Below are 24404 nucleotides of genomic sequence, written 5' to 3' on the forward strand. Positions count from 1 at the left end.
CTCTTTTTTCTAATTATCTCTCTAAATTAACTCCTTACCTTTATTCATTTTTTTTAATTATTAATTTGTCTACTTGATATGTCTATACTTTCGGTATATATTAACATCATTTATTTTTTAATTTTTAAAATACTTACACTATACTTTTATTTCATAATCCAAGATACCATCACCATTAGTTACGGCCGTTACTTTCGACCAATCGTTACTATTATCGCTGCTATCGTATCGTGCGAGTAACGTTTTAGTTTGAAACATGTAACACAACACAACTCTTTTGCTTATGTTGGACACATGGAAGAAAAAGATAAGAATGCCAAATTTGACATATCGATCTCGATAGATAATAAAGAAGAAGTTATTATAAAAATGAAATAGTGTCGTGTTAATGCGCCTAACCAGAAAATGCTCCGCCGAGCAGCTTCTACCACTTTCAGACGACATCTTATAACCTCTCATTCTCGCCGTCCAATCGCATCATCTTCTAGATTTGTAAGTCAAACCAGACCCATTTCTTGATTCACTTCACATGTTTTATTATTAATATAGTATGTTTAATTATATTATAATTATAATTATATATAAGTGTTGTACACCAATAAGTCGATTCCTGCACCAAAATTATGCAGCATTGAGTTGAGCATAGGTACTAGATAGAGTTAGAGTATAATGATAGTTCTTTTTTTTTGAGCAAAAGGATAATATTAGTATCTTGCACTTGTGTCTTCTTGTCATATATTACATATATGTTTAACTGTACTATGTTATTCCTTCTTCAATGTTATATGTGTAATAGTCTAGTTTCGGTGTTGCCTTTAGTCAAGATTTACATCTTATTGTATCAAGTTTATATTTTTTTGAAAGAAAAACAATGACCCTATTGTTACTCTTTTATTGGGTCTACGGAAAGATTGGATTTTGTCGTTCTGTTTGTGCGTCAAGTACTTGATTAGTCATTTATGGGTTTTATACAAGATATATGATTAATGTTGCAAACGTTGTAAATTGTAATAGATTGGAACATTAGTTATAGCAGAACATGAAGGTGGTTCACTCACTAACTCTTCCCTGAGCTCAGTAGAGGCGGCTAGTAAGTTTTTGTGTAAAGACAACTCTTTATCGTTGCTATTGGCTGGAACGGGCCCTTCGTTACAAGAGGCTGCCGCAAAGGCTGCTTCTTGCCATTCTTCCATTTCTCAGGTGCGTCTTATGTTTCTAGTACGTTGCTTTTATGTAGTGGTGGTAAGATAGGCTGTGGGCAGATTGATTTAAAGGTGCAAAGGGAGTTCAGGTTGAAACGGGCTCGGTCCATCCATTATATGATTGACCTGCAAACACCATTTTTTCTATTCTTCAAATAGTGAAAGTAATGATTACAACACAATATCATTATAAGCATAATCTGAGTTTTTTAATAAAAATGATTTAGGAGGTTTTATGCTTATGAAATACATTTTGTGTGACTTTCAACTTGTTTGATCCATTCCTCTTTTAGCTAGTTGTTTTACCTGTTTTAGATCAGAAATAGCCCTAAGCCCCTAATTAACCCATTCATAAGTAGATGGGTCGAAATTGTCACAAATTGTCACATTGCCTTTCTTATACTCTTTTAGCGTGTAGTCTGGAATTTTTTTGTTTTTTCCAGTACCATTTAATGTTTTGTTGTTCTTGCTGTGGAACTGTTCAGGTACTTGTGGCTGATTCTGATAAATTCAAATACCCCTTAGCTGAACCGTGGGCCAAGTTAGTCCATTTGGTGCAACAGCAGGGTGATTACTCTCACATAGTTACTGCTTCAAGTTCTTTTGGGAAAAATATATTACCTCGTGCAGCTGCTCTTCTTGATGTCTCGCCAATTACTGATGTCATTGAAATATCAGAATCGAGGACATTCGTGAGGTAGTTTTTGTAATCGTATTATCACACCTTAATGATTTTTATAATGCGGACAGGAAAGTGTTTGTGGGTCAACTAGAACTACGAGTCTTCAATTAATATACATACTCATATATGTACTTGATGCACAAGAACATATATTGCCATGACTGAAAGTTTAGAATCTACATGGTGTGAGCTATATAAAGTAATAAGCTTACAATCTTTGCATCTGAAAGCACCAGAAGAACTTGTATATGTCTTGTATGTTCCCTGATTACTGGTTTTTTGGTCCTATTTCATTTCTGTGGCAGGCCAATATATGCTGGTAATGCTCTATGCACTATCCGCTACACTGGTGCGGACCCTTGCATGCTGACTATTAGGGCTACCTCTTTTCCCGTGGGTTCAACTGCACCTGATTCTAAAACTAGTGCTGCACCAATACACCAGGTTGATTTGTCAACCTTTGGTGAAGGTGTGTTAGTTAACTTTTATGAAACATTATATATTCTGTTGTAAAGATTATCATTCACATGTAAATGTGTCAGGTTGGGTGGTATTTGCTTGATAGCGTTTCAAAATGGGCAAACTATAACAACTTAAGTGTAAAGGAAACCGGTTGAAAATTGACCAGAGCTTATTCAAATATGTACAAATGGCTAGGTTGTTATTTTGATTGTGTAGTTTTCTGTTTTTGCTTATCTAATTATCTTATATAATGCACTAGAATATGAAACCAAAAGTTGACGGATCCACCCAACTAGAACCTTTTTTTTCATACTCAAATATAACTGTTTGAACCATTATCCAACCCACCCGTTTTACCAACTCCACACATCAGATAATTTGTGTCTGTCTCTGATAAGTTTATTTTAACTTCTGATAGATGGCAAATCTAGACATATAAAGCAAACCTCTCAAGATTCAGAACGCCCAGATCTTGGAAGTGCACGTGTTGTTATTACAGGGGGACGAGCTCTTAAAAGTGCTGAAAACTTTAAAATGATTGAAAAGCTTGCTGAAAAGCTTGGTGCAGCAGGTTCTTATTCGTATTTCATTTTGCATCTTAAGTAGTTTCCAGTTTGTCAGTTGGTGAATCCCATGAGAATTGCTACCCACTTCAACTCCTTTAAAGTTATATACCCGTATAAAATTATGCAATAGATGCAATGACTATAAGCATTTTAAGTGATTTTTAAATGCTATATCTTAGATTGTCTTCTTGTTCTTTCGTTTTCTCTCAAGATTGTAACTTATAGTTTGAATTTCTTCTCCTTTTGTTTTCATAGTTGGTGCCACTCGTGCTGCTGTTGATGCAGGATACATTCCCAATGAGCTCCAGGTATCATCCATGACTTTAATTGTTCTTTTCAACTTCTTTAAGAGTATATTCATGTGTTTGTGATGTATATAGTATAGTAGAGGTAGAAAATTTTGGCTCGTTTACTTATGAATGGTTCCTCAAAAGGGTCAAAAGTTGCCCAAAGTATATAATTAATGCATACAACGTCCTTGTTTTGTTCAATTACATTAAATATATTAATGATATATGTTATCATATAATGTGATTAATTTCTTATTCAATAGTTCAATAATTCTGGACAACAGGTTAAGGACCTGACCTGTTTTGACATTACCCAACACACCCGTTATGCCACTAATAATAGTATGCATTTATCAGGTTGGCCAAACTGGTAAGATTGTTGCTCCAGAACTGTATATGGCTTTTGGCGTCTCTGGAGCCATCCAACATATAGCAGGTATGAGAGATTCAAAAGTGATTGTTGCAGTCAACAAAGACGCTGATGCCCCAATTTTTCAGGTCATGATCTTATATTTTTATGGCTGAACTCTATTTACATATGGTGATACCTTTTTGTTCTTTGTTGTACCTGTATCTTGTCCTTGTACTGATAATTTCATCTTCTATTAAATGCAGGTTGCTGATTATGGGCTTGTAGGTGATCTTTTTGAAATAATACCCGAGTTGTTAGAGAAGCTTCCTAATAAAAAATAAGTTATATCCACATTTTAACCCAAAATTATGATGTTATGAAAATACATTTAAGTAAGATTGTGTTAACAAATCCCGAAGATCCAATTCTCTGATGATACAGCAATCAAGCCACAGGGCATGTTTCTTTACTCTTTCTTCCCTTCCGGTAACAACTTGTATATGCTTAAACAAAGAAAAAGGTTGCTTCGATATAATCATTATGAAACAGTCTTATATTTGAATAAAGCGATTTAGAAGGTTATATGCATTAGAAACAAATCTCTCATGTTTACAACAAGTACTGTTCATTATACATCTCTATTCTTGTTTTATTTATATTCTTCTGTCTTTAGATATAAAACATAACACAAATTAAACTATTCAGAAATAAACACCTTGAAAGTCACGTATAGTATGGTTGGTTTGACAATTAACAAATAATCTTATTTTTAGTCAAGAAACTTGCTAGTTGCAACTTGCATTGTATACCTAATTTCATGTTCCATCTTTTCTATTGCATGTCTGCCTAATAAAAGCATCTTGAGCAGTTGAGCCCAACTTTTGGCTTTGCAAGGCTGTAAATCAATTTTTTTTAGTTCATTTCATTTCCGTATACATCTCACATATATTCCTTGGTATACATGTATAGAATGGAACCGGTTAAAAATGTTGAATGTAGCTTAATCGATGGACCCTTCTTCAGAGAAAGCTTAAGGGTTCAGATGTTTTAGCTAGCAAGTATACAAGCTATCAAAGTCGTTGTATATACTACCTCATCTTTCACCTATTAATTCTAGCCTTCTAGGTAAATAATGCATTGCATAAAACGGTAAATGGGTAATGTATGAGGCTAATCCTGTTCGGATTAGCTAGGAATGGTGAGTTTTTGACTCAAATATGTACACAACCTAATCAGGGTAACTTGTGACTGTTTCTAAACTCTTTTCCTGACCACCTTCGAAATATTAATCTTTTGAGTATGCTTTGAAAGGTGGGGTGTCAATTTAATATATAATAATATTAACTATATATGTATGCTACAGGTGATTTAAGGTTTTCTGTTCCATCAATGTATTTGGCAATGGCCACTTGCAGGGGTGCTTTCGTTTCATATTGATTTTGGTTACAGGGTATATTATGTTGGTTGTATTATTTATTTACATATGAATTGTTTATCAAAAATACTAAAATTAACATTGGGTTTGTCTAACTTGTTGCACACATTCTTCTACGTTTTGCACCAAGAAATGATTTAGTATGTTGCAGACTTGCATCTTTCTCAAATGTGGGATTTTTTTAGGCTCTAAACAAGTTATGATGATAATGGTCAACCACTGCAATACATCTTCAATAATCAGGTTTTTGAGACAACCAAACATCCCCTCAATCGATTTAGTTCGAGAATTGAAGTACATATCATCCTGCCAAGAGTTAAGAATGAAGTCCATGACCACGGTGAAAGCTAAGGAATGTACACTTGCCATGGCTTATGATTAATCCCTTCTAACGGAAACATACATGATCGATAACATAATGATATAAAGTTATATAAACCTCATCTTTAGATGCAGTTTTATGGATTCATATACAAAAAATTTGATCCATCTTAGTTTTGTGCATCAACAAATATGTCTTGTGATTCAAGGAAGATAATTTGCCAATGCAGACAAAGGTACTAAACACAGCCCTCTTTTCTTCAACTCCAAATTTGAAATAGCCTTTCTCTTGTTTTGTTCTTCAATTTTGCCAACCTTTTCCTACAAAATCCAGAATTTTGATTAGCCTTCCTGAACGTTATATATGCTGTATTCAATACAGGCCACTGAACGATCTTGAACGAAAAATTGTCAAGCATGATGTCCATTCTTATAAAGTACAAAGTTATTTTTTCCATATATATACCACCAAGCTAAACCGAAAGATAGTACTCCGTATTTTCACTAACCTCTGAGGCGTGTAAGGTTTTCTTGTTCTTGATCTTCACTTGATTGAAATAAGTGACCTGGTTGAAACAAAATGAAGAGCAAATTTGGTGAATATGCCACATGTGTAAGTGTAAATGATGATCTTCTTAAACCATGTACAATTAGCCATGGACTCAACATGCTAAATTAATTGGTCCTTAAGATGAAGAAAATGCAGGTTACATTGATAAATACATGTAAACTTACCTTTGGACTGCTTAAAGGAGAGCTAGCAGTGTCTTCTAAAGAATCATCAATTACCACTCCTTCAGTTTTCCTCTTCTTGAAACTTAATCTTTTAAGTTGATCATCCCGAAAACAGGAGGTCTTCTTGACGACCGCTGAGGTAGCATCGGGTATCAAAGAATTTAAGGTTTCATTACTACTACTCATGATAATATCATGATCATTTTTACATACAAACTCATCAAAGTAATAGGTCCAGCTGCTTTCTTCAGGCTCATCAGCTTTGTTCATGTGTGTTTCTTGAAAGTTTTGCATGTTTTCAAGTATAGAAAGAAGTGGTTTATTTGGTCGATTTGTAAAGCCCTTATGGGGTTTATATATATAGCTAAAGTCCCATGAATTTGGAATAAAAGTAAACTCATGCTCATCTGTTTTGGAATCTTGATTGTGGGCCTAGTTAAGCTTAATTATAGAATATTTGGGTGATCAATGAAAGTAAGTTTTGACCTTTGTTGTTTGTGATTCTTGGGTTTATTATTAATTTATTTAAAATGGATCATACTTCAAACCCATCTTCTTTCCACTAATGACCCACTTTTGATCTTAGAAAAAAAAAATGCAAATTAGAGCTAGGCCAATATTGAAATTTTTTTTTATAAAAAATGGATGGTAGGTTTGTTTTCTTAGTTTTAATTTAAACATATTTTGAATAACAAATTCGTTCTTTCTCCATCAAAATTACAAGTTAAATAGGGGATGGCCTGATTTGCAAATAATACAAAGTGTTGTCTCTGTGTGCTAAATAAATACCCCTTTCCGTCTCATTAAACTTATCCACTTTTAAAGTTACAAAGTCAAACTTTACAAACTTTGACCATAAATTTTTTTATTTGTGTTATATAATAGTTGATTAAAGTTATACTAATAAATCTCACATCTAAAACACAATCTATTCATATAACATTCATCAAATATTATATAACATAAAAAAAAAATTATGGTCAAAATTCGTAAAATTTGACTTTGAATATATAGAAGTGGACCACTTTAGTAAGACGGAAAGAGTAATACATTTAAACTATAACTTACTCTTTGGAAATAAAAATTTGTGTAGAAAAAAAAAAAAAATCAATGGAATGAAATCATTGCTATGCTATGACATCATATCATTCCTACAAATTAACAATGTTGCTACAAATTAACAATTATGACTTTGTGAAACACTTTTAAAATGTCATTATTTGGTTGGTATAGATTGACTTTACTTTGACAGAACTATATTATTGATTCTATGTATCTATTTCATCACTCTCTATTTATACCATTATTATCATTTTTTAAATCCTAGAACACGCACCTCGTAATTTTAATTGTTAATTACAAATTAAGCAGAAGTCAAACATTGTACGTGTACAATACATGATTTGTGGAATAAAAATTACACTTAAGATTGCAAGTTAAATTCATCGATCAACCTTAATGACTCTATATTTTTTTCATCAGATGGGTATATGGCCATAAAGCACAAATATCTAGGAATTTGGAGAATGCATAAAAGGAAATGCTGGATAGGAGTCTTACTACCAATGATTATCCAAGATAATTGCATCCTTTGAGTGGATAAATATGTAAATTTATGTTTGTAAACGTGAAAAAATGTACCCGTTGCTTGATGATGGGTGGTATTGCATATGATGTTTCAATGGTGAGAGTCCATTTGAAAAATGAATAATGAGAACAAATTGAATTCCTTCATGTCTTATTCCTGTTCCTCTTGTCCATAATCTCCATGGTGCAAATCTAATAAAACTTCACATAAATGCATAATGCAATCTTCACAATCCACCTCTCTCTAAATTAATTCATGCCAAATTGAATGGAAATAATTAATCCTTCTAACAAACTAGCTTAATAATTCTCTTATTTATTAAAAAATTCATGGAACAAAATTAAGAAAGAGAATTAGTGGATACCACATGTCATTTTCATATAGATTTAGGAGGATAATTAGACTAATCTTTAAAAGGATTTATCATTTTTCCAAATTAAATCATCTTCAAGATGGCTTTGTGAAACATGTTCCTAAAATTTGATAAAAATTGAAATTTGAACCATATTGAGTAAATTTCTTGAAACAGCCAAGAAATTTTCTAAAAAGGATTACATGAGTACCTGTTAGATTGTATACATCAGGGTCAGTAAGAAGGTAGTTGACGCCTTTCGAAGCCTAATTCTTTTGTATCTTCTTAGTCAAAAGAGACTTACACATTTTTGTTTAATGTGATAACCTGAATAGGGATCCATTTCCTTACACTCATCTTAGTTGTATCATACATGGATCTATACAACAAACGATATCAGGTAAAACCGGTCTAGCAACTATTTGAGTTGATTTATTAATCAAAAAATGAATTATAATCATTTGATAAACAAATTGTATTAAATCAAATTATGAATTATCTATATATATGGCTACCATAGCTAAGAGAAATAAATCAACTTGACAAAATGATCTAGGCCATTTAAATTCACAATCAAATTAATCTTGACCCTTTAAACTCAAAGTCAAATTGTTTTAAACTAAAAAATAATCAAACTTCTAATGTATATATTGACAACCATTTCGAACGTACCTATAACAAGTATTTCACAATGCAACATGCCATAAATTCTTACAATTCAATTATCAAATTACGTTCAAAGATATAATATTTCCTAAAGTGGTGTATTGTACATAAGACATATAAACAAAAAGTCAAAATTTATAATTAATAACAAATCCTTATAAATATTAACAATATTATTTTACTATTAGGCATACAAATTAGGTTGATTTATCATTATCCTCTTTTTCTATACCATTATAAATAACAGACATTTTCTTTTCATTTCCAATACACCATAATTTTCAAACAAAAAGTTGAAAAGAAGTAATTTGTTCTATGTTCATATGTTCTCATGTTTTCTCCATATTATTTTATTCCATTCAAAGTATGTATATGCATTTGCTTTTTTTTTTATGTAAGAATAAACAATATATTTAACTGATATTCGTTTTTTTATAGGATTTGAAGCACCAATCACTTCAATAATGACTAGGAAAATGAAGTTGTTTTTGACTTGATATCGACTTGAATGCGAAGATCACTTTTCCAATGAGTGATGAATGTAAAAAAAGTTAATGGTTCTTTGAAAAGAAAGCGAATGCGTGATGAAATCGGTTGAGGTTTTTGATATTAAGGATTTTGATGAGGAAAAAATAACATTGTCACAACTAATACGTTTTAGTATAAAAGAAAAGTGTAAACTCTTTTTTTTTTCTCCTTTCCCTATAACATCAAGATGAAAAAAATAATGTGCTTTATATTCATATTTTTTTATATTTCTTTATAAAGGATGTTATTGTATTATATGATTATAAAGTAGTTGTTATTTATCTCTATTTTTTTCATATATTTTTTATTATATATATATAATATAACTTCGTTTGTTAATGCCAAACACAAAGGTTTATTTGGTGGTATTAAAGGGCTGACTAATCACATCAAAAGGTTCGCTACTAATCATGAGATAGATAATTGGTAAGAACTTATAAGTGTTTTTGTTTTATAAGAAAAGAGAACCTTTTTTTTTTAACATTAAGAAAAGAGAATTATTAAGGGCAAGGGTGTAGTGTTAAATCCTTGACAAATTAGCAAGTTTTCGACGAATGAAAAGTCGACACGTGGCTTTGCCAAAAACTTTCCAAAACACATGGTGTAGCAAACAAACTAGCCAAAAACTTGCCAATTTGATAGCATAGCAAAGGTAACCGAAATTATAATTAAAGTTGCCGGAAAAATAAAAACGTGGTCGTTTTTTTATAAAAAAACTTGGGCTTAGAATTGGGGGTCGGGAATTTCGGAAGTCGGAAACGCCATGGCTGCTAACCCGAAGGTTTTCCCCGCCTAGATACGCCTCGGATCATCCAAGTCCCATTTTTAAACATTTGTATCATCATCGCCCATTTAACGTAACACCGGCACCTAACTGTTCAACGATATCATCATTGGCTAAACCTACTTTTTCCGGCTACCTATTGCGTTAATGGAACAAAATCCGGCAACGCTACCGCTAAGTTAACACTACCAAGCTAATCACAAACATGCAATTAACGACAATGTACACAGATAAATATATATATATATATATATATACACACATATAAGTAGCAGCAGTTTAACCGGAAAACCTAAAAAAATTGTCGCCAGAAAACAAACCGCCGTAAGCAGCAGCAGTAACCATAAACCCAAGAAAGAGCTCGCTGGAAACCATAGCCGCCATAAGCAGCAGTTAACCGGAAAACCCAATAAAGGGCTCGTCGGAAAACCGATGCAACATGCAACGGTACCAACAGTTAACTGGAAACCCAAGAAAGGGCTCGCTGGAAAACCGATCCAATAAAGCTACAAGAAACCCTATCGATTAAACCGGAACCCTCAAAAAGGGGTCGCCAAAAAACCGAACAAGTAGTCAAATAGCCAACTACACCCTTGCACAAGCCAAACAAAGTTTTGGCCGTTAAAAGTGAACGATTCTGGCCGACAACCACCAAAACCACAAAAAAGGGTTTCCGATCTCACCGGAAAGGGTGATATATAACGTTAGAAGCATCGGCAAGTTTTATCAGCACGTATTCCGGCAATAGAAACCAAGAAAACATACCTCTAGCCTCAAAATCGAAAACCCCCAAATTTCCAGTTAGGTTTCCGATGAAGTCGAAAGATTGGCACAAGAACAAAAAAGCGGTCACAAGTACACGTTTCCGACGTTCACAAGGATTGGCCAAAACATGTCGATATATATAGCCAAAATTATGCGATTAAACTTGTCAAAACATGCCAATATAGGGTTGCCAATGTGCCGATGCTAGCCGATGATTTTTACTGATAAAAAAAGTCAACTACACTCTTGCTCCTTAAAGGTACTGTTACTGTTGTTATTGTTGTGTATTAATTAGACAACAAGGAGGTATTATAATCAGGTCATTTCAAGGGCTTCATATTGTGAATGTATACATGTTCAACAATTTATTAATATTTTATGCTTAAAGTTACCTTTTTAACATACGATATTTTATAAAAGTTGGATGTTTGTGCTCATTGTATCTTTATACATAAAGTCGAACATGTTTCATGTACATTTAAGTATGGGCGGTAATCTGTTTTTGACCGTACACTACTAAATATGTTTCACGTTATTATGCTGTATAACACCTTAATGCATCTTTAGTGATGTACGGTTAAAGTATATAAAGTATATATTTATTGTTTTCAACCCGGTCAACGACCGAGTATAGATCTAGTTATAATCATATTATGGATGTGTCGATAGTAAACAAACAACACAAATTTCACTCATACTAGTGTCACACGGAAGATTGTAAAGGAAAAGAAAAATCCCAAATATGGCAACTTCAATAAAAAGGAAAAAAAAGTCTTGTACGGCAAAACTACATTTGTTAATGGGATGTATGTATTGGTGTTCTTAATAAATTATATCATTCATTGAAGAGCTTAATGGATAATGGTACTCATTTTCAATAAACATGGAAGAGAATAAGTCATGTTTTAGGGTCAAACCTTGTTTTAATTAGTGGGGTGGTGGGTTAAGCCTAACATGATGTCTTGTTTTCACAAATCTCATAAAAGTCGAAATATTGTGTTTTTTCCTTCTTAAAGTTTTGGTCAGACAACTTTGTATTTTCAATTTGTATGGAATTATATCTTCGTTCTTACCATAATACGAGTATCAATTCAATGCAATAGTGACAACTAACTTTAATATTTAGTTAAAATTCTCTATATAATTTTTATTGACTGCCCTGAAAATCATACTTACCGACCGAACCAAAAAAAAAAAAATGCTATTAGCTCTCAACAAATTCAAATATATAGGCAAATCTTTTAGGTTATAAGAATAGATTATATACGTAACAAAGTCATAGTATTAATTGTTAGTATATGATCACGTAAAATGAACGTATGTCCGAAAAGTATTTAAGTCTATGGGGTCACACGTCTTGACACAAATGTAATTATAATTAATTAATATATTCAATGTAATTTATTAATTAATTAAAATCTAACGATCGTTCGTTAAATGTTAAATGGTTAACGGTACTTAACTGACGGACTTAACGGAAGAGATAATTGTAATTAAGAAAACAATTAGGAAACCCTCTAGAAAGTTCTCTAGAGGGGGACGGCTACCACAAGGAGGAAAAGGGTTTTCCAAACCCTAAACTTGGTCATCAAGTTAACCTGATCCTATAAATAGAAGCCTAAGCTAATTGTTTTACACATTCAATTAAAAGGTTTTCTAAAACCTAAATCTCTCTCCCTCTCTCTTATTTTCGGTCATAGGGCCGAAAATAATAAACCCTTAGGTTTCTTGGTGGTTTCGACCAAAGCAAGGAAAAAGGAGAAGTCAATCGTTGCCGGTTCGTGATCAAGTGCTAGCACGCATACATTCGAGTATTGTGTGTGCAAACGTAGAGAGGTTTTACTTTAAACATTTTTATAAAGTTTCTTACTTTATCATCTTCAATTAAAAGTATATGTTTTCTCTCTTGGTTAATTAAATAACTACATAGTTTAATCTTCCGTTGCGTGCTTTGTGATTTAATTAGATAATTTGTTATATAACCCAACATTAATTAGTTAGTTGGAATCAAATACATATTTATGTTTACATATAACACATTATACATAATATCTATAATATATATGCAAAATTTTCAAAACCCTTTGCCCCTCTCGAAAATCTGCCCAGCAGGGCGTTGTGTATGCCTCTCCTCTAGGCCTTCTTGATCATTTTCTCATTTGTGGTTATAAAAATCACATTAAAACGTGATTAATGAAAAATTAATAAGCCCTTTTGTAGTTTAAAATACACGCACATATAACATTACTTGATATTTGTACTTTCTGTTTTCCCTAAAGTTATCAACATTAACAATTTGTTCATTGAAATATTTTTTTCTCTTCAAAATGGTACATGTAACAAAACAGATTAGTTTCCCAACTATTATACCACCTGAGACAATCATCATCATATGTTTCCTGTTAACAAAAAAAATTTCATCCCGCTACATTTCTTAAATACAATACTACGAGTAGTATATAAAGTGTCCACTTGTTATAAATAAGTCCGAACTTTGTAGGGTACCAATTAGAATTTCAAACTTTTAATACGTTTAGTAAAAGGCCTCGTTTAAAATGGGAGCATTAATTTATCTCTACCACATAAAGAATGAAAGAAGGATAAATGAAATATTGACACATGGGGGTTTTCGTGAATAGGTGCCAACAAGCTATAAATGACTTGTGTCAATATGTCACCACATGAAAAAGTTAACATTTCGTGAAAGTTTTTGCGACGACTTCATCATCGCGATATATTGCATGTTGTTGTGTTAGTGTGTGTGCCCAACCATAATATGGCCGTGCGGTGATGCGGACATATATAAATTTAAATCATCAAGATATACAGATCGAATGGCAACCAGTTTGGATTAAATGTTCGATTCATAAAACAGTGGAAACAATGTTGGATGATCCATCAATTCCAATGAATGGCCCTATTAGGTCCACAAAAAAAGAAGGCTTACACTAAAAGGCTAGCACCGAAGGCGCGCACATGCTATTGAAGTTATAAGCCCAATTAAAATTTATCTATGACAAAGAAAATAAACATAATCAGTAATTAAGGACTTATAATTAAACATTACTAATTAGAATTTCTTTACTTTGAGAACCATTATTTTTGCAAGAACCATAAGAACTTTCAAATTATGTATTAAATCACATGTTCTTTTTTATTCATTTACATGTGAAATGATATAAAAAATTATGTTGTAAAAGAAACTTTTTTAAAATAGCATTTTGTAAATTTGTAAATGAAATATTAACTTTTTTGTTCACATGTGTAAAACGGCTATATATAAAGTTTTGAAAAAAAATTCTTATGCGGCATACTTTTTATAACGTTTTACATGTGACTGAAAAAAAAACCATGTGATCCAATATATATAATTTAAGAGTTCTCGATGTTTGCTGGAAAAAAAAATTTTCTCAAAAAATAAAGGTCCCCATAGTAGTTAAACAACATAATTAGTATGACAAAAATTGGTGCGTATTCCCTCCGCCCAATTGAAAAACGCACATTATTAAACCAAACCACACCTAGTTGAATAATTGAAAAAAATCAAGACAGTGCCTTGTTTTAAATTTTAAAAGAAAGAGTTGTAAAGTAGAAAGCCAATGCAAACCAAGCATGAGTTGGCGGTGCAGTGTCCATAGAAACATGCATATGTAAGCATAGATGGATGTATTGTCACAAGACTGGGCGTACCATCAGAAATTGTGGTACCAATTCACATGCATTCTAGGAACAAAATATAGTCCAGTTTTGCCCCTATATGAATGTAAAGGGGCTACAAATAGTACCAAGGTAGGTATTGCATATGAGGTGCTGGGAAATTATATATGTCCATGTACGCATATGTTTTTGACACTTATTTGGTAATAGGTACCGTATTTCAGTAATTAAATGGTTACTTAGGCTTCTTTTGTCTCTAGGAACAATCCTTTCAAGTTTCAAATAAATGAGCTTTGATGTCACTAAAAAGGCAGTAGATCATATGATCGATATGTTGGAAAAATAGTGGCCCAAGATGTATGCTATTGACAATTAACTTTTTGCTAATTTGGTAGCAATAGGCATTTTGGTGAAAGGCTATAGCTCGTTAAGCATTTTTATTTTTTTTCGTCTCAATGAATAGTCTCTTTTGACAACTAAAAAGATGTTCTTACAATCAATCCGTCATTAAGAGGCCAGATGCCTTCACTTCATTTTAGAAAAAATTGTCCAATATTCATATTTTTTAAACTTTTCTGGTAATTGGTATATAATGGAGTGTAGGTTTGTGCCAAAGGACAAACTTAATTTTCAACCACTTATTAGGTGACAACAACAAAAAAAATGGGCGCCAAAAGACCAAAATCGTCACAAGTAGAAACTGGGAAAAATATTTTACAATATACATAGTATACCTGTAATATATAATGTTATCGACACTTATTTTATAATTCTTGGTAACCAGTATCTTGGTAAATGCATTCTTGAGGCTGTTACTTGCTCAAGCAACAACCTTTTCGAATTTACTTGAGGTTTCCTTAATTAATTTCACTAGCGAACCATGAGTGTCAACTAAGTGGAACAATAAGGTAAAATCCATGTCAAGGGAATATCTGTAGTGCATTTGGGTTGTCTAAGATGCATTTTCCAAAATGCAAATGCATGAGGTTTTCCCATTGAGGGTATATGAGAATAGTGAAACCTTTTTATTCATATTGTGACCGTTTTTTGGTTATATCCTTAATTAGCCACTCTAAACATAACTTAACTGCATTGGCGGAACTTAAACACTTATTATAAGGGGGCAGAACTAAATTAAGCATAAAATCTACCTTTGCTAGAAGGGCAATATGTTATATAAAAATAAATTCTAAATGAATATATTAAAATATTAATAATAAAAATAAAAGTTTTTGGATGGGCTAGAACCCCTTTGGTCCCTTAAAAGTTTCATCTTTGCTTAACTGGTATGAGAAAACGGAGGAATTAGAGAAATACCCAGTAATTAGTTGTATTCACATTGCCTAGACAAATTAAAATTTTATTAAACGGGATGATGTCCTATATAACTCTATAAGTAAAGTAGGATGATATAAAAAAGGTCATCTTTCGTAAGATTGATGATAGCAGCTTCAGCCTTCATGAGACAAGTTTAAATTTCAAATGGGCCACTAACCAATGTGGACGAGTTGTTGCAGGCCTTTTTAGTGTTTGGCCCAAATAAGTTCGATTAATTTTATTGACAATTTTGTGATTTCAGTCAATATGAGCATTAAAAATGTTACTCCGTAAATCATAATTAAAATACGAAACTTTAAAGCATTAACTATAATTTAAAAATAAAATATTCTTGTAAGTCAACTTTTAGAAGAAAAAAATCTTCTCAGATATCACTCACTAATTGAGAAACATATTCAACAATAAAATAATATTATATCTACAAATTGCAAAGAAATACCAAATGAAACAACATATGTGCTAGCTACAACAAAGGTTTCAACTTTCAACAAATGATTGAGTCCAAGTTAACATTTTGTTGTATTAATACAAGCTAACATTCTACATTATTTAAAAAATATGCAATTGGAAAGTGTTCGTATCATATTTAGCTCAAAAAAATCTCTCCATTGAGGCATTGATCAACAAAGTCAAAGTTGCCTATGCTTGAAGAATCTCCTTTTTCCATTTCCTCAAAGGCAAGCTTTAGGACCACACTTAGTCAAAGATAAAAGCACTAATCCCATTACATCGCAACTCCTCACATAAATCAATTCTATATTGGCATGTGCTCGATTTATTGAACTCATGTAGTCATGTTTTGGTACCAACTAACGTACTCGCGTACAAAGATTGATGTTATACATTCAATTTAGCCCTTTTTTTCAAGGTTCTTATCATTTGACTATTTGACCATGACAAATAGAGTTCTTCTAAGCTTTAACATATACCTATTTCTTGTGTATTTAGACTTTTGACATCCCTTTCGCAAAAGTTATTAATAGTAGAACTTTATCTTTGACCATGTTTCTTCTATTCATAACCATATTTAGCTATCTTGAATGATATTATATATTTATATCGCTTGTTTTGGTATAAAAGTAGAAAAGGCTGGTGAACCTTTGAGCAAGGTGAAAGGCTCCTTCTCTATTGTTTGGTGATCAAGGGACATCTTTTGGAATATGCCATTAAGAGGTCTCTCACCCAACCTAACCTCCCACCCCATTTGAAGAGTCACATATTGGGTCCTTTGATAATAATTGAAGCTTGAAACCACTTGCTAGAGAAATAAAAGTTGTTCCTTTCTCATCATGGTTAAGGATATTTATTTCAAAACCAACTCTTAACAATTTACATTATGGGACATTCCTTTTTAAATTAATTAGATTAACATTTATTATAATTAAAATGATTGATCATCCTAAATATTAGCTTAAAAATCTTTTTAAAACCTTATGAATGTGATAAGTGGATTCCATTTAATCTCTTTTTTAATCCTCCTTTTAAATTTTCACATGTTATCATCCAATAAATTAATAAAATTATTAGGCTAGTGAATTTGAAGGATTAATCATTCCCCAAAGTTATATTATAAATACTAGAATAGTACACCAAAATTAAACGACAAAACAAGTCAATAATGGACCATGTTTGGTCTATATTGAGCATAAAATTGTTAAATTAGTTAAACCTCCATCAAAATCAATAATGTTAACGAGTATCTTGTATCCAGATTCATTACTCTCTCTTTAGCAGAAATAAAGTAGTAATTATCGACGTCTACATTTTTGTTCTTTGTGTAACTTATGTTGATTAGCCAAAATATGTTCACTATTAATTCATTATATACTCATTCATTTGACACTTGATCGATTTAAAAACGTATGATTTATTAATATAAGCTCATATTCATAAACAATTTCTAATTATCTTAACAATAAATATAATATCTTCTTCAACAAAATTTCACTTAAAGATTACACAACATTATATTATTACTTGTTCATCGTTAGTTATATAAGTAGTTGATCAAATACTTTGTTTAACAAGAAAATATAGAAAAGGAGCATTGGATCACGGCAAATACTAGTTACCAGTCCAAATCAAATTGCTTTGAAATTATAAAACAATCTTGTGAGTTGTGAGCAAAAAAAAACTACACAACTATTCAAACAAAGAGCATATGCGAAAACATTTTTATTTTCAATTAGATTTCCATCTTTGATACACTAAAACACCAACATCAAAATCATCAAAGATTTTAATTCTAACAAAAAACCTTATTTTCTTAACTTTTTACTCAAAACCCACAAGACCCCATTTTATTGATATTGAATTGAATCCTTTTTTGTTGTCAAAAATCCAATAAAAACATGATCTTTTCATTGAAACAATCATCTTTAACAACAAATTTCAAACACAATCCAAAAATCACCAACCACCGGAAAATTTCACCATCAGAATCCTTGGTTTTACCGCCTCTTTCAAAGCCCAAAAACAACAATCTTTTCCATGTATCAAATGCAAATTTAAAACCTTTATATATACAACCTATACAAAAATCATCATATTCAAGTGTGACATGTAAAGCATATGAAGCTGATAAACATTCTTCTGATGGTATTGATAAAGTAGAAGCAGCAAGAAAGGCTAAAATTGGTGTTTATTTTGCAACATGGTGGTTTCTAAATGTTATATTTAATATATATAATAAAAAAGTATTGAATGCATTTCCATATCCATGGTTGACTTCATTGTTGTCACTTGCTGCTGGATCAACAATTATGTTGCTTTCATGGGGGACTAAGCTTGCTGAAGCACCTAATACTGATCTTGATTTCTGGAAATCTTTATTTCCTGTAAGCAAAGTTTTCATCTTTTTTGTGTATATATATATTTTTACATGTTTTATGAGCTGGGTTTGTTTAATTGTTCATAAATTAATCTGTGTATTATTTTTTATTAAAAAAAAAAAAAATCTATTTAAGCAAGTTGGGTCTATGATCTGGGTTTTGTTTATTTTTTCATAATCTAATCTGGGTATTGTTTAATTCTTCATAACTATATATGGGAGATTTTTTTAATTGATTTCTATGTTGCAAGTTTTGATCTTTCTAGGTTGTATCATTTTGGATTTTGTTTAATTGTTTATAATTTGCATTTTTTTAACTATTGGTATACTTGTTTTTAAGAAAATTGGTTCCATGTAAGCAAGTGTTTATCTTTACAGGTTTTATGATCTAGTTTTGTTTGATTGTTCATAAACTGATTTGTGTTTTGCTTAATAATTTATAATTAATCTGGGCATTTTCTCAAATTTTGTTTCTTTGTAGCAAGTTTTGATCTTTTTTTGATATTATGTTTGGGGATTTGTTAAGATATTCATTCCAGGTATTTCATGTTTTGATCTTATTTTGGGTTTTTCTTAGTTGCTTAAATTATTTGGGTTTTGTTTTGTTTTTTTACTAATTAAATGAGTATTGTTAATTTATGTTTCTTTTAAAAAGTATGATCTGTGTTTTATTCTGAATTATTATTAATTTGTCTCCAGGTTCTGCAAGCTTTGGTCTTTTTAGGGTTTATGTCCGGGTTTTTTTAAATTCTCATAAATTAATCTGGGAATTGCTCATTTGTTATACTTTAGGGATTTATAATCTGGAATTTGATCTGAATTGTCTCTTATCTGTCTCCATGTGATCTCGGGTTCTTTATGTTCATTTCGATGTGCATTTTTTTTTTGCGTTTCTGTGATCAGGGTATGGTTTATTTATAGGTTATATAAATTATATGATGATATTTTACAGGTTGCTTTGGCACATACAATTGGTCATGTAGCAGCAACTGTAAGCATGTCTAAAGTTGCCGTTTCTTTCACACACATCATCAAGAGTGGCGAGCCAGCTTTTAGTGTCTTGGTTTCAAGGTTCATCTTGGGAGAAACATTCCCGGCATCAGTTTACTTGTCTCTTCTGCCGATCATTGGTGGTTGTGGTCTCGCTGCCCTTACCGAGCTCAATTTCAACATGATTGGTAATTACATAACTTGAATCTTTGAAAGTGATTAGGCTTTCTTAACGGGTTCTAATTGTTGTTTATTGTTGAAGTTTAGGTTTTATGGGGGCTATGATATCAAACTTGGCGTTTGTGTTCAGGAACATTTTTTCCAAAAGAGGCATGAAGGGGAAGTCTGTTAGCGGAATGAACTACTATGCTTGTTTATCATTGTTATCACTTTTGATCCTTACGCCATTTGCAATTGCCGTTGAGGGACCAAAGATGTGGGCTGCTGGATGGCAAAATGCTGTCTCTGAAATTGGACCCCATTTCATTTGGTAACCATATGATAACCAACCTTCCCCTTTGTCACATTGCTATGTGGATTGTTTAAATTAGAGCATTTGTAGCCTTTACATTATAATATTCATTTTTAAGCTTTGTGGTATTATGGGAGCCACCTAGGATTCTGTGACGGCGATTTACCATAATTTGCATCTTTATTGGCAAACGAGTTGCCAGATAAAATAATCTCTGACTTTTTCGAAAATGTATTCTTAGTCAGTTTATAGATTAGTTACGTAAGATAATTAGAATTTGGTAAACACTCAAACAACTGATTATTTCATTCTGACAACTTCAAATGCCATATTTTTATTCTGGTTATTTAATATCGCTGTACCTTTTAAAATGCACATATAAACACCACCTTAAAGAATGATTTTGTACTAAATCTTCAAAATTTGTTTTTAATACGAAAGTTAGTGGTAGGGGGACGATTACAACTGCCGTCCCTTCTATTGGCTCCGATACTAAGTAGAACATTGATTAGCTTCATGCTGATGTCATAAAAGTCTTTATTAATATTTTGAGTAGTTTGGAAGCTCCATTTTCTGACATATTCTTTATATTTGTTCTTATTGCAATTTAAATGACTAAAAGACATATTTGTGTTGCTCTTTTTGTGCCTTATAGGTGGGTGGCAGCCCAAAGTATCTTCTATCATTTGTACAATCAAGTTTCATATATGTCACTTGATGAAATCTCTCCGTTGACGTTTAGTATCGGAAACACGATGAAACGTATATCTGTTATTGTTTCCTCTATTATCATATTTCGTACACCCGTTCAACCAATTAATGCTCTTGGAGCTGCCATCGCTATCTTTGGAACTTTCTTGTATTCTCAGGTACCCTCTTGTTTTTCTTCTACATATTAGTACTATTTAAGTCTTTAAATTTATGGTAACTGTATGACTTTATGTAATCTACTAGTTTTATATTATGGCATAGGTGGATGTTAGAGTCACATCATTTATGATTGATAAGTCAAAGACATCAATAAAAATTTTCGTAATCGAAATAAGCAATGATAATATCCTCGTGGTTAAAATTAGAATACTGTATCCATATCTAGATAGCCCTATATGGCTATATATGATAATGAAATATGGATTAGTATATTCAATTATGAAATTTGAATTTAGTATGTTTGTTCTGATTATTTGATTTGGTGTTGTATCAAGCATCATTGGGAGAACCTAACTTCTGAAATCAGGTCATTTATTCTAAATGGCATAGCATCCCAATAGTTTAGCAGCCCATTTCGATGGTTTGATTTACTATGCTGATATAAGGTTAAAGATACAGTCTTTAACTCTTTATAAAAGAAAATGGTATATGGTATTTGAGATGCTTTCTGTGGTTTTACAAATTTTGAGATGTTACAAGTCCATTACCTGTCTCTTTGTGAAAGTTTGTAACAATTCTTTGTTTGACCCTTTGACATGTTTATGATTTGACCTGTAATGACAAACATGGTACCATCGAGGAAAGTTATATGCTTCTGTTATAAACGGCAGACCACATTAGGCATTGAATCGTTATTGTTGAACTTTGGAAGTTATGACGTTTGTTTTAGGTATAGAGAAGACTTGATGACAATTTAAATGATAATAAGTTACTTTTAACTTCAAAAGTGATTGTTTTAATATAAGGTTATGGATATGAATATGTTTTTATGGATTTATAAAATAGTTTAATTATATAAAGTAATTAAAAATAAGATCTAATAATTGCTTCTTTTGGTAAATATAAATTGGTATTAATTTTTTTATAATTTAAATGGGGGACATGTCGTTCAAATATAGTTTCACATGATGACCAAAGGAATAACGTTCAAATATAGGTTTTGAAAGGAATAATGTTTATCACGTGTTGGTGCTTATGGAAGGCTAGGAACGATAAAAGGTTTAGGAAGTCAAAGATCCTTAGTGAGAAAGTCTTCCAAGAGGTCAAGACGTTGGCGTTCCTTTGGTATAAGCATAGAACAAGGAATTGTACTATTAGTTGGTTGGATTGGTGTGACTTTTGTATCGTGTAAATTGGTTGTATAGTGACCACTCCTCGAGTGTGGGAGTGGTGTGTGTGAATATAAACATCACTTTTTTTATAAAAAAAAAAAACAAACGAAAGAAAGCATTAATCCTCTTTAAGTCATATTGCTAGATATAGAGGTGGCAAGAAAGGCAGGTCAGGCGGGTAAGTTGGGTAACTAGCTAGAGGTGTAAAAGGTTACAGGTCATCATTTAATGTAGGTCAAAATAGGCAGGGTCGGATTGTGTTGACCCGCTAAAATTTTTTATTTTGCATTTTTCAAAGATATAATTAATTAATATGTGAATTATGACAACAAAGTTATATACTTTTATCAATCCAGTTATCATCAAACTCATTGGGTGAAACAATTTTTGAGGTTGTAAGCCTTAATAGAAGAGTTTGGACTATTTAAACCCATTTTACCTGTTCGAGAAAAGTCTAACCCAAATAGACAAGCTTATAAATAATTGGTTAGATAGTGCCACCTCTATCTATATTCTGTGAATGCAGAACTTTCATACCTTGAAACATAGCCTTCGGGCACTGAAATCCTTTTGTTTTGCAAACTCGTCAACATGCAGAAGTAGAGTAGTTTATCTTGTTTCTTGAAAATTAAGCAAGAATCTAGAGATTTGCTATCGAGAGCACTTTGAGAACCAGAAAAGATGAATAGTGAGTATACTTAGTTTCATTGGTTTTAAGGTGTGCTTAGAGTTCATACTCGAGTTTTGTTTCTCATCATTTGACGATTTAAATCTTCTAGAAAATATGAGAGAAAATCTAGATAATAATTCTGCACCACTACTATGTGATAAGGTTGAGTCTGGGATATGTTTGTCCAAGTATATTTGTATCTCTTTTGTGAAGGAACTTACATCAATTCTTTATTTGACTATGCTCCTAACTATCTACATATTTGACTAAAAAAGTTAAACATGATAATAATTCTTTGTTTTACTAGGTTGACTAGATAGAGAGAATACAAAACATGAAGCGGCCCGTTCATGAGTAATGGGTCGAAATCGTGACCGCTGCCTTTTTATGGCTTATTATGCTGTTTCTTATAGTTTTTCTTTGGGTTACCTTGAACAGGCAAAGAAGTGAAGAACACAGAACAGTTATCAGGAGGACAAGCGGTTTCAAGTGTTGATATTGATGTATCTTCTTCATCCGTGAATGCATAATAGCAAGGTCACCCAACAGCTTGTTGATGTTGCAGATAATAATAAGATAATAATAATGCATTAACAGCAAGGTGACACAGTAGACTTTTTTTTACCCCCCTGAGTGTGGGAGGTAGTGAGTGTTTTTTTCCAATAATAGTGATGGACAAATTCGGTACTGTTTCTTTCAATTAGACTTCTTCTGTTTTGCCCTCACACAATGCAATGTATTGGAATTTATTCCTGGTATCCTTTTGTATCTACTATTGTAAAAGGCACGATTAGTAATGTAAAGGCAGTGCAACAATTCGACCGATACAATGTTGTTATAATGTGGTCTTGATGTCCCAACTCAGTAGTAAATTTATGTAGCTAAACCATTTCTGTTTTTGATATAATTTTGGTTTTATTCAAGCATTATAAGACTTTTTGTTCATACAGATCTGAAACATTGTAGGTTCCACCTTTAATGCGTAAGTAAGATATTGATTGATGATCTTATATTTGAAATATTCTTATGCAACACAAATGGTCTTATACTTGAACAGGCTGAGACCAACCAAAGTGAAGTTACATGTTTGAAGTTACATAAGTGAGGTTTTGACAGCAAGAAAACCCATGGAAAAATGTCACCATCTAAATGCCGAACCTTACAGGAATTCTGTGTTATTGATCTAATCTAGATCACCATCCAAAACAAGTTAGTAATTCTTAAACTTAAATTGATGGATTCGATGAACAGGCAATTCCTCGGCTAACAGATAGATCAAAGCTCGGTAACATTGCTGATCATGCTTAAAGCACATAGTCTAAAGTTATTTCAAAGATGAAGAGAGCAGTAGTTATAGAATTGTTCATCTAGGAGGGTGATCGTCCCATATGGAGAGAAACAATTAATCATCAATTTTATTACGCATAAAGTAAAACATACAGCCGTCCAATGGTTCGTGATCATAGTGGCCTCATTCATCACACTATGCTGCGTCATAACGATTCTTGACAAAACTTTGGTTACTAAGGCCAGGTTTAAATTTTGGGACCAAGTGATTTTAACTTATATAGAGCTTTTTAGCTTTTGTATAATTGAAAAACCATTTTTTTTTAACCTGAGTAGCTTATAACTCTTTATCTTTTTAAAGTCTAAATAAGCTACTTTAAAGAAGCATTC

General features: G+C 32.0%; 3 protein-coding genes and 1 long non-coding RNA gene across 4 annotated transcripts; 2 read left to right on the forward strand and 2 right to left on the reverse strand.

Annotated features, from left to right (window-relative positions):
- The first annotated feature begins 305 nt into the window (after nt 1–305).
- On the forward strand, nt 306–4153 carry LOC122578238 (electron transfer flavoprotein subunit alpha, mitochondrial). The gene is made up of 8 exons (XM_043750148.1): nt 306–492; nt 1015–1200; nt 1688–1899; nt 2190–2353; nt 2765–2917; nt 3168–3220; nt 3560–3700; nt 3818–4153. The coding sequence occupies exons 1-8, from the start codon at nt 406–408 to the stop codon at nt 3893–3895; spliced, it is 1074 nt and encodes a 357-aa protein (XP_043606083.1). The 5' UTR covers nt 306–405; the 3' UTR covers nt 3896–4153.
- A 1361-nt stretch (nt 4154–5514) lies between these two features.
- Nucleotides 5515–6339, reverse strand: LOC122610720 (vascular-related unknown protein 1-like). Its single transcript, XM_043783687.1, has 3 exons — nt 6046–6339; nt 5820–5876; nt 5515–5631 (listed from the first exon to the last, which is right to left on the reverse strand). Exons 1-3 carry the CDS (start codon nt 6337–6339, stop codon nt 5515–5517), a joined length of 468 nt encoding a protein of 155 aa, XP_043639622.1.
- Nucleotides 6340–17846: 11507 nt separating this feature from the next.
- Nucleotides 17847–23631, forward strand: LOC122611032 (glucose-6-phosphate/phosphate translocator 1, chloroplastic). Its single transcript, XM_043783984.1, has 5 exons — nt 17847–18560; nt 19506–19731; nt 19811–20033; nt 20671–20884; nt 23166–23631. The coding sequence occupies exons 1-5, from the start codon at nt 18075–18077 to the stop codon at nt 23175–23177; spliced, it is 1161 nt and encodes a 386-aa protein (XP_043639919.1). The 5' UTR covers nt 17847–18074; the 3' UTR covers nt 23178–23631.
- On the reverse strand, nt 18347–22865 carry LOC122611033. The gene is made up of 2 exons (XR_006325463.1): nt 22595–22865; nt 18347–21497 (listed from the first exon to the last, which is right to left on the reverse strand). It is a non-coding gene; the product is annotated as an uncharacterized LOC122611033 (long non-coding RNA).
- Nucleotides 23632–24404: the final 773 nt, after the last annotated feature.

This window comes from Erigeron canadensis, chromosome 8, assembly GCF_010389155.1.
Source record: "Erigeron canadensis isolate Cc75 chromosome 8, C_canadensis_v1, whole genome shotgun sequence".
NCBI classification, from domain to species: Eukaryota; Viridiplantae; Streptophyta; class Magnoliopsida; order Asterales; family Asteraceae; genus Erigeron; species Erigeron canadensis.

Excerpts from the sequence above, each read along its gene's own strand:
- LOC122578238 (XM_043750148.1), top strand. The coding sequence starts at position 406 with ATGCTCCGCCGAGCAGCTTCTACCACTTTCAGACGACATCTTATAACC. Across the intron at positions 2,354-2,764 it reads TTTGTCAACCTTTGGTGAAG|ATGGCAAATCTAGACATATA; the intron begins GTGTGTTAGTTA and ends AACTTCTGATAG. Across the intron at positions 3,221-3,559 it reads ACATTCCCAATGAGCTCCAG|GTTGGCCAAACTGGTAAGAT; the intron begins GTATCATCCATG and ends TGCATTTATCAG.
- LOC122610720 (XM_043783687.1), bottom strand. The coding sequence starts at position 6,339 with ATGCAAAACTTTCAAGAAACACACATGAACAAAGCTGATGAGCCTGAA. Across the intron at positions 5,877-6,045 it reads CTCCTTTAAGCAGTCCAAAG|GTCACTTATTTCAATCAAGT; the intron begins GTAAGTTTACAT and ends TGTTTCAACCAG. Across the intron at positions 5,632-5,819 it reads AAACCTTACACGCCTCAGAG|GAAAAGGTTGGCAAAATTGA; the intron begins GTTAGTGAAAAT and ends TGGATTTTGTAG.
- LOC122611032 (XM_043783984.1), top strand. The coding sequence starts at position 18,075 with ATGATCTTTTCATTGAAACAATCATCTTTAACAACAAATTTCAAACAC. Across the intron at positions 18,561-19,505 it reads TCTGGAAATCTTTATTTCCT|GTTGCTTTGGCACATACAAT; the intron begins GTAAGCAAAGTT and ends GATATTTTACAG. Across the intron at positions 19,732-19,810 it reads GCTCAATTTCAACATGATTG|GTTTTATGGGGGCTATGATA; the intron begins GTAATTACATAA and ends GTTGAAGTTTAG.